The sequence below is a fragment of the Agelaius phoeniceus genome, chromosome 6, assembly GCF_051311805.1.
Source record: "Agelaius phoeniceus isolate bAgePho1 chromosome 6, bAgePho1.hap1, whole genome shotgun sequence".
In the NCBI taxonomy this organism is placed as follows: Eukaryota; Metazoa; Chordata; class Aves; order Passeriformes; family Icteridae; genus Agelaius; species Agelaius phoeniceus.
The window spans coordinates 6,441,364-6,451,599 of record NC_135270.1 but is presented as its reverse complement, the minus strand read 5'-3'; the positions used below and the strand labels follow the sequence as shown (position 1 = coordinate 6,451,599).

The 10,236-nt window shown below is 44.5% G+C and overlaps 1 protein-coding gene across 1 annotated transcript; it reads left to right on the top strand.

The window, feature by feature from the left end:
• The first annotated feature begins 7,430 nt into the window (after positions 1-7,430).
• C6H11orf91 (chromosome 6 C11orf91 homolog) lies at positions 7,431-10,018 on the top strand. The gene is made up of 2 exons (XM_054634059.2): positions 7,431-7,785; positions 9,759-10,018. The coding sequence occupies exons 1-2, from the start codon at positions 7,431-7,433 to the stop codon at positions 9,824-9,826; spliced, it is 423 nt and encodes a 140-aa protein (XP_054490034.1). The 3' UTR covers positions 9,827-10,018.
• Positions 10,019-10,236: the final 218 nt, after the last annotated feature.

The following is a 10,236-nucleotide window of genomic DNA, read 5'->3' as shown; positions in this document are numbered from 1 at the left end:
AACATTCAGCCAACAGACACCAGTTGCTATTCCTGTTTATGAGCCACACATCTTGTTTGGACACTTTAATAAAGTAGCCTTAACAGGCTTCAAGCAAATGCTATTTTTCTCATCATTGCTCTTCATCAGTGCATGGCACCAGTAAGAGTGAGCCAAGGCATATTGCACTGAAATACTGGATTTCTCCATTTCTGCTCTCAATCAGCCATGCTGTGTGATGAAAATGACTCTTAATGAAACCCCTTGTACCATTATGATCCAGTTTCAGCTGCAATCACTGTGCTTTTATCTTTGGCACAAGGCAGTTTCCACTATTCTTGGTTAATGTTAAGTGGCAAAGATTGCACTTGCTTGGGAGGATTTCACATTCCTTGGTAGGACAGGCTGCAGCTCTGGAGAGTGAATCGGAGACCACTCACATTCCTCTGATCCTATAATTAGAAGCCATCTACATCTCCAAACTGCAGCACTTCCAATCCTGAGGATAAATCTAATCTAATTCTAATCCTGTTTCTTTCATGGAAACTACTGCAAAGTGGGGGCAAAACCCCTCCTCACGTGCCAGTGACACTCACACAGTTCTGAAAAAACATTACTGACCCTTAAAGATGTGGTAAGCTTTTAGCACAATGCTTAGTCTCTGATTATAGTGTAAACTATTATAAAACAAATATCACAGACCACGAACAGGCTCTTTTGTTAATGCCTATTTGAATTAAGTTATGAGCATATGCATATTCACAGTGAAATCTATTTGACTTTTAGATGCATCAAGCCTCCCAAATGAATGTAGAGACCTGTAGGTCACACCACCATCCAAAAATGCACAAATCTGTGACAGTGGCAATTCCCAACACACAAAGAAAACTATTTGGCTGACATGTAGAGTGTCTGCCAACACCTCTCAATTCAAAACAAGAAAAAGCAAAATACGCAACCCATTTGAACACTGCTGAGTAAACTCTATTATTGCCAAGGCTGGTAGTGCTTATTGAGCCAAGATTAAATCATTCTGCAATGGGAATTTCAGAAGGTGCTGGGAGTGTGGCATAATAGCAGCCAGGGGCAAGATGTGAGTCTGCCTCCAGGACTATTCATGACTTCTATTATTTCAAAGCTGGCATGGATTGGGATCTCTTTAATTTTTTATGCGCTGAACTGTGGCTTTTTTGAGCAACCTCACCTGCTGTGATGACTCATTTCAGTAGCACTGAACCCAGATCTCTTGTCTAAAGCTCAGTGGAACTCAGCTTTCCCATTTCACAGGAGGTCTCATTATTTCCTTTAAATTGCCAAATACACAGCTAAAACAATGTAGTCTCCTGAAAAGAGACAGACTGTGAAAAATTACATTTCAGAAACGAGGCCATTCTAGAGATAAATTTGGAAAGAACCATCAGGGTTTGATAAAGATTCATGTTTCAAGAGAAAGCACCCATCATTAACTCAGATGCAAACACTGATAATCAAAGCATTTACCTGCTCAGTTAATATGCAGACATTACTCTGCTCTATCAAAATAACCTCATTTCTTCTCCATCACCCTACACCTATTCATGCTGAAGATAAAATGCATCAACGCAAAGAATTTCAAGAGAAATTTTCAGAGCCTGCAGGTAGATCACTTTTTAATGCTGCTTTTACTCCATTTATGCACCCTGCTCCACTTTGATAAAAATGAAACATCTCATCTACTCCTGGAGCAACCAGATTCCCATTTCCCAGAACAGGGCAGAATGGCAAAGAGGAGAAAAAACCCCAGAACATAAAAACCCCAGAACATAAAAATTACCAGACTTGAATGCGTTTAAGCAACTCCTGTCTTCCAGAAAACTTCTTGTTTCTTACCTCCTGTTGTGGTCTTCAAATAAGGCAGGCATTTTGAACTCAGTGGCATAGAAATCATCAGAGAGAGAGGCAGAGTCACGGCTTCTCTGCCAAAATCTCCAATTTTTGTGATTGAACACGACCATAAACACTCTAAGACTAAAACAACACTACTGAAAAATAGTTTGATTTATACCTTCTAGCCAAAACTGCACATCTCCTTCAGATCCTAAACATGTCAGTGAAGAGAAAATTAAAAATTCATTTCTTACACATCTAGCACTTTTTTTTTTTTTTTCATTTTTGTTAATCAGTCCAAATTTCTATTTCAGGCACTACGTCTCTGGTTAATTCTGTATTTCAATTGAAAATTCACCTCTTTAAAAAACTTTTCAATTAGCTCTTCTTTCAAAATGTTTCATTGTTAATTAGTTGCTCTCTGGTAATTTTAAGTAGGGTGTGGCATCCTTCTGGAACCAACTCCACTGAAAAATCCTGCAGGTCATAAAGTGAAACCAGGAGGAGCTTGGGGGAAAACAATTACATGGGGAAAAACAATTACATGTTTTTAACAGCAAATGAAATTTGTTTGTGATGAATGATTAGTAATTAATAATTAATAAAATTATTCTGTTTTCTGTTATACACTGTGGTGGAGGTCACATGTCTAAATCAGGACTGGGTGGAACAGCACCAACACCTCTTCAAAGAGAAACAAGGGACAAAACAGAGGCAGGACCATTGCTCACACACAGAGTGGGGCTCTCCTGCTTCTCATCAAGAAACAGCACCCAAGAAAATGTCACAAATGTGAGAGCCAAGGGGCACTGGGAGCAGAAAGGAGGGAGGGCAGCAGGAGGGTCACAGCAGCAGACACAGGCTTTGGGAGCACAGCACAGCAGCTCCTGGAGAGGTTCTGAGAAGCTTTTCCTGTGGCAAGGAGAAAATACAGCAATTTTTGCTGGAGAATTTGAATGACAGGAAAAAAGGCTGGGAATTTGGGAGCTGAAAGTGGGAAGTTGGTATGAAACATGGAAATTTGACCAACAAGGAACTCCAATGCAGTGAAATCGACTATAAAAGGCAGGAAAAAAGACAACTCAGCTAAAATAAAACTAAACTAAAAGAAGAAATGGCAGAATATTCATGCTTGAACACCAACACAATTCTCAACCATGTGCAACAATGTGATTTATTGGTATACATTTTAAACAACACATTGGATGTTAAATCCAACATTTTGCTATAACCTTTCACCATACATCAGCGATGAAAATCTGGGTTTTTTTATCTGACATGAAAATTTGTTGTAAAAGGGGAAGACCTGTAGCTTTAGTGGCTTTTACAGATATTTGGAGCAACCTGTGTGAAAACAGGTTGAATTGAAATGAATTCCCACACGCACACTCTCAGTATTTCTGAGTATCAGTGGTTATTGTCATTAACACTTCAGTCCAACTACAACTGCCAATAATATGAGAATATTTTAGCTGCCTTCAGACTTCATAATTTCAATTCACTGATCTCAACAAAGCCTCTCAAAGAGCTGTTATGTTTGTATTCAGAGAAGTAGTGGAGGCAATGCTGTCACTGCAGACTTTGCTGGCTAGATAAGCAAAAGATTTGTTTTTCCAGAGCAAACACTCTCATAAGCATTTCAGCTATCAGCACCTAAACACAGAGGAATGAAGGTGCCAAATGTGACAAACTGTGACACACCCACAAGTGAGTGTCTGCCTCCCTCTGCCGGAGCTCAGCTGTGTAGCTGTGATGGCCCCAGCATTGGCAAATGCTGGCCAAAAAACACACACAGGCAACTTTTGTCTCAAAACTCTGCTCTTTGTGTCATTTATGTCTGTCTACATGCAGAGCAACTGCAACTGCACCCAAAAAAAACACACATAGACTTTTGTCTCAAAATTCTGCTCTTTGAGTCATTTATGTCTGTCTACATGCAGAGCCCAGGGTTAAATGTTCCCAGTTTTGGTACCAAATTTTCAATGCCAAAGGTGAAGGCAGGTGTGTGAGCTGTGTGTGACACTATAAATAAGGCACATGGATCTTTGCAGAAAGCAGAATTTTCTCACCTCTCAGAGCATGGCAGTCTTGATGGGCAGAAAAGAGCTGTCTGAAATTCATCAAGGGCCAAAAGGTCCTGCACCTGGGGGAGGAATAACCCCCTGCACCAGCCCAGGCTGGGGGCCAACCTGCTGGAAAGCAGCTCTGTGGAGAAGGACCTGGGGGTCTTGGTGGACAAAAAACTCCATCCCTGAGCCAGCAGTGTGTCCTGCAAGCCAAGAAGGCCAATGGCACCCTGTGGGGCATTTTCCCTCCCTCCACCCCCAAACATTGCCAGCACATCAGGGAGGTGATCCTGCCCCTGAGCATGAGGAAAAACTTCTTTACTGTGCAGGTGACTGAGCACTGGAACAGGATGCCCAGAGAGAATCTTGTTATCAGACTTCTGCTCTGATCAGTGTTTATTTCAAATACCTGTGTTCCATTTACAAAATATGCAACCTGTACTGGGATTGCACTGGTACTGGAGTTTTAATTATTTAGGCACATTGCATGCATCACAACATGCATAAACTCTAACTTAGAACTCGAACCCTTAACACTGTGCTTTAAAATAAAATACTGAGTGACTCCTGCCACTACTTTTCTGTCCCCACCCCTTTTCAGGGCACTGACTGTCACTCTGGTGACAGCCAGCACCTGTAGATCTGACAAGTTCCAAAACATTCACATCAGCATTGGCTCAGAGCACTGCACTTAAAAGTGCACAGAAGTTCTGTTTCTAGAAAATTTTTTTGGTTCATTCAAGGGAAGGCTTGAAAAATGGAATTTACTCCAGAGTACACAGCAATCCCTTCGGGTACTGTTGAAGTCTGCTCAGGGCTGCATTAGTAGTGCAGTGGGATTTTCACCCCTTTTTAAGTGAATTTATTGATCTTGAATAACCTCCACAGCCCCTGCAGTCACCAATACTTTATCAACAGTACTGGTACAGCACCTCTATTACTAGGGCTGTCCAGAATACCTCAAATCAGCTTAAATCTATGCCAAAAGTCCTCCTGCTGGAAGCCTGAGAGGATCTTTCTGGCCTGCTCTGAGCCCCACAAAAGCAATCAGCAGTGCCCTCATTTGTTGCCTAGGGCTAGAGGAGGGGTGTCGTATTTAATGGAAAGAAGCCAGGCTGAAGAAATAATCACCAACCACTATTAATGGCAGGTCTCATCCTCAAAGAAAAACAAGCAAAATGGAAAATTCTGGGGAGGAGGTGAACAGCCATCCCCCACCCACCAAAACCCCCAGAATCCTCAACAGCAGACATGCAGAGCATCAGCCACCCATGCACAACCACCCGAAGATGAATTTTTCCTTCATTTCATCACCAAAGCCCTTCCCTCATCAGTATCTGGCTTATTTCACATAAAGCCTTGAAGAAAAACCTCAAAAAGTTAAAAACTTTTAGGACAGTTGAAAACTTTTCAACTAAAAGTTGAAAACTTTTAGGACAGTTTCCTCACTTCCTTTAACCAATGCCATTTCCAGAGTTTACTGCACACTTTCAATCACCCATTCCCGACCCAGAAATAAAACCAGTGGGTTGAGGTTTTTGGGAGGGCGGGTGTGTTTTGGTTTGGGGATATTTTTAACCCTCCAGCTATCCCTGGCCTTTATTTTACTCATTGCTACTCGATACATTTTGCATGTACCAACTCCCTCTCACTTGACCCGTGTCTGCCTTGGGTTTTTTGCTGTCACTTCATGACTTTGGGGGATTTGTTCCTTTGTGCAGAAGTGACTACACCCGTTCTTCATGTGACTCCTCTAACACAGCTCCACTCCTGCCCTTCCATGGGAAAACTGGGAAGATGCTGGTGCTATAAATAAGAAGCTTGACTAGGCCAATATTCAAGCAGCAATCAATTTATTAATTAATATGGTAAAGCATGAGCCATACAGCGCTGGGTACAGTGGGGGAAGTTTTCCCTCCAACTGCACACCCATAGTTGAGGCTTTCAGGTATTTATAGGGGGACTCATCAGCTTTCTCAGCAGTTTCTATTCCCAATTTTTACTCATCAGCAGCTTCTAGTCCCAATTTTTACTATTGTGATTTAGTTTTTCTCAGGATGTATCCCAAAAGGAGTATCCCAGGTTGTGGGCATCCAGTTTCCGAAAGAAAGACAAATCCCATCTGGTGGAGTCCAGCTCTCCAGATGTGGGTCCACCTTTTAATTGCAAAGATTATAAATCTCATAACAGTGATATCCAGCTTGCCTTGGTCGAAACTATAAATCCTTGAGTTGATGTTCATCTTCCTTTCTCAAGCTGCTTTTCTCTGTTTTGTTAAGGTGTGAGATAAGCGTGTTTCCTTTATATATATTCCAAGGCTATAGTTTCAAGGATGCAAGCAGTATTCTAAAATTATACTTCAAAAGGTTATTATTGCAGAGCTCTTTAAGGCTTAACTACAAGCAAAGAGCAACATCCTTAATGATTTAATGCTCCTAAATTGAAAAATGCATGTATTTTATGATTGGCTTTTCGCAAATATTAAAATGAATATTATATGTGTTGTGTTAGAAAGTAATGCTGTATTAATTCTCTTAAGTACTGTGTTAAATATAGTTTTAGGTTATAAAAAATGTTAAAATAGAAACTATGCTATGTAGGATACTTTTTTAAAGAAAGGACTCGCACTGAGATAGCAGCCACGGGACACCTAAATCCTTCAGAGAAAGAGAATTTATTGCCCTCTTATCAAAAGAAACGAACTTCTTCCCGCCTCGAAGGCGCTGTTAGGATTGTTAGGATTGGGAGGAAGAAGTTGACACTGACCAGACAGAATCCTGTATTTGAATGGAATTTATGCATCATGTATGAGATGTATGAATATGCAACAGGTTATTGCTTTTAATGATTAATCCTTTGTTAACGTGGGTCCTTTTTTGGGCTCGTGCTGCCCAGAAAAAGGTACCCGGACGTCCGTAACTCTTTGTATTTATTGTCTCATACTGTCCTAATTCAATTTGTCCAAATTGTTACTACTCTAATTGTATTACTATTTTTTATAACCATTTTATTACTATTAAACTTTTCAAATTTTAAAAACAAGTGATTGGCGTTTTTCACATAAATCAACTACGGTTAATTGCGAACAAAAGATAGGTTCAAAGGCCTTCTTCCATGCTTTTCTTTCCTCAGATATTATTAGAATTCGTCTTTATAACTGTCCCATGGGCGGTCTCCACACATATCGCAATCACAAATACACACATTGCCTGTATGTACCTTTGTACAGCTTTGTATTTCACACCGGGGAGCCGCGGGGATAACGGCGGGGCTGTCCCGGGGATAACGGCGGGTACTGTCCCGGGGACACCGCGGGGCTGTGCCGGGGATAACGGCGGGTACTGTCCCGGGGAGCCTCGGGGACACCGCGGGGCTGTGCCGGGGATAACGGCGGGTACTGTCCCGGGGACACCGCGGGGCTGTCCCGGGGACCCTCGGGGACAACCGCCGGTCTCGCCGGGCGGTGCCGGGCGCCGCGGGGACAACGGCCGGCGGCAGCGGCGGCGCCTCGGCTGTGCCATGACCGTGCAGCGCCCGTCGTGGCCGCCGCTGTACTTCCCGCACTTCCACGGCACGGAGCCGGTGCCGCGGCCGGCGGGCGGCGCCTGGGCCCCGCTGGCCGCGCTGTGCTGGCCGTGGCAGCCGCTGCCGGCCGCGGCCGGGCCGCCTCGCTACGCCGCGCTGCCCGCGCCCGTGGTGCCGGAGCCGCCGCGCCTCTGCTGCCCGCCCGCAGCGCCGCGGACCGGGGAGGCGGCGCGGCGGCCCCCGGAGCTGGCGCAGCTGCAGCTGCAGGAGGAGATGTGCGAGCTGGGCATCCGCCTCAAGGAGCTGGAGCTGGCGGCGCTCATCGGCGACGGCTTCGACGCCAGGCAGTGTGCGTGCGCCGGCCGCCGCGCCCGGGCTGCGCGGGGCGGTGCGGGCGGAGCTGCGGGCACCGGCACCGGCACCGGCACTGGCACCGGCACCGCCCCGCACAGCCCGGCCGCGGGTCCCCCCGGCAGGGAGCCCTAAAGCAGGATGAGTGTGGGGCGGGTTTGGGGTATCTCCGCCCCGCAGCGCCCTAGAGCCAGCCCGGGGCAGCGCAGATGCGTGCGGGAGCACGGCGGCACTGCGGGGACAAATGGCATTGATTGTCCCGGGTCAGCCCGGTCACCGCTCAGGGGAGCCGGCTGAGGGCACGCTTAGAGGAGTCACGCGAACTACAGGTGTAGTCACTGTCGTAGTCACAAAACCCCCAAAGTCGTTAAATGACAGCAAACAAACCAACGCAGACGCCGGTCAAGCCAGAGGGAGTTGGCACATGCAAAATGTATCGAGTAGCAATGAGACCCTGCGGTTGTGCACCGGCACCGGACCCGCCCGAGCAGGCCGGCCCGGGTCCCCCCGGCAGGGAGCCCTAAGTAGGGCAGAATGAGTGTGGGGCGGGTCTGGGTATCTCCGCCCCGCAGCAGCCCTAGAGCCAGCCCGGGGACACTGCGGGGCAGCACCGCGGGGACAAATGGCATTGATTGTCCCGGGTCAGCCCGGTCAGCGCTCAGGGGAGCCGGCTGAGGGCACTCCCCCCGCACACCACAAACCACATAAAACAATGACGCACTAACAAGCCAACCAGCATTATAAATGCCATCTTAACCACCATGCCCCTCATCCTCCTTCCTATCTCCCCTATAATCCTTACCATCGTCTAAGAAATTCAGGATTACCTAAGGAGTCAGATGAAGTACAGGTGTAGTCACTGTCATAGTTGCAAAACCCCCAAAGTCGTTAAATGACAGCAAACAAACTACTGCAGGCATCACTCAAGAGAGAGGGAGTTGGTACATGCAAAATGTATCGAGTAGCAATGAGACCCTACAGTTGTGCATCAGCTTTGATGTAAAATAAAGGCCAGGGATAGTTGGAGACACAAAAAAATCCCCAAACCAAAACACACCCGGCTCCCTGAAAAACCTCAAAACAACCCACACCAAAAGAAACCACCAACTGAACAGAAATCCTCCTGTGAACTTGGCATTTCAATTTTGCAATCTGCTAGCCATGAAGAAAATGCAGGGAATAAAATAGCTCAGCAGATGATGGTAGTACTGACATCTCAGGTGGGGAGACCAACAACTGTAAGGATTTCATGCTCATTTTTTCCTCCAAGGTCAAACAAACCAACGCAGGCATCAGTCAAGAGAGAGGGAGTTGGTACATGCAAAATGTATCGAGTAGCAATGAGACCCTGCACTTGTGCATCAGCTTTGATGTAAAATAAAGGCCAGGGATAGTTGGAGACATAAAAAAATCCCCAAACCAAAACACACCCTCCCACCCAAAAAAACTCAAAGCAACCCACACCAAAAGAAACCACCAACCGAACAGAAACTGTCCCGTTAAATTATAAGTGAGTTTGGCATTTTAATTTTGCAGCCTGCTGGCCATGAAGAAAATGCAGGGAATAAAATAGTTCAGCAGATGATAGTGGTACTGAGAGCTCAGGTGGTGAGGCCAACAACTGTAAGGATTTCATGCTCATTTTTTCTTTCAAGGTCACAGGAAACTTTCAGGAGTGCAAGAGTTACAGGAACACAGGGGAAAATGCCCATCAGATATATGCATTCAAAGGAAGATCTCAAAAGAAATTCCACTTGGTAGTTTGCATGTATTTTCCCCTTCATTATAGCAATACACACCACTTTCCATTTTTAATACCTACTATTTTGAGAAACTCTAATTCTCAGGTATTTGCTAGCCAAGGCATTGTAAGGATTATTAGTTTGCTTAATACATTATTGGATTTACTTAAAAGTATTGCAAATTATTAATGACATCATTAATGACAAATTGTGTTTCATTCCTGTTTAGATAAAATCCTGAAGGCACTGGAAGAAAAGAAGATACAAAGCATGAAAGCAATGCAGAACATGAAGTAATGTCCACCAACACACTGAGGATTATTTCAGCTGGATATTTTGCCACTATCACTGTGTATTGTTTTAATGGGTCTTTAATATTGGGTTTCTACTCACTATATGTTGATCTCCTCCTCTTAAAAATATAGCATATTGTTGATTTCTTTTGTGTATTATTTGCCTGGTACTAGTTACTGATAACACTACTGTGTCTTTGAACCTTTTTCTTTTTATCCAATTATTTTATGTAGGAAGCATATAATATTTTCTTCAAAAACACTGAGAACTTAACACTATTTTTGTCAGGATTCCAAGCAGTCCATATCTGCAGCTGGGAAACGCAGAAATGGCAATATAAAATATGGTTGGGTTTTGTTTTGTTTTAATTCTAAGTATATTAAGTGCAATTTTGAATAAAAAGGTATGGCCAA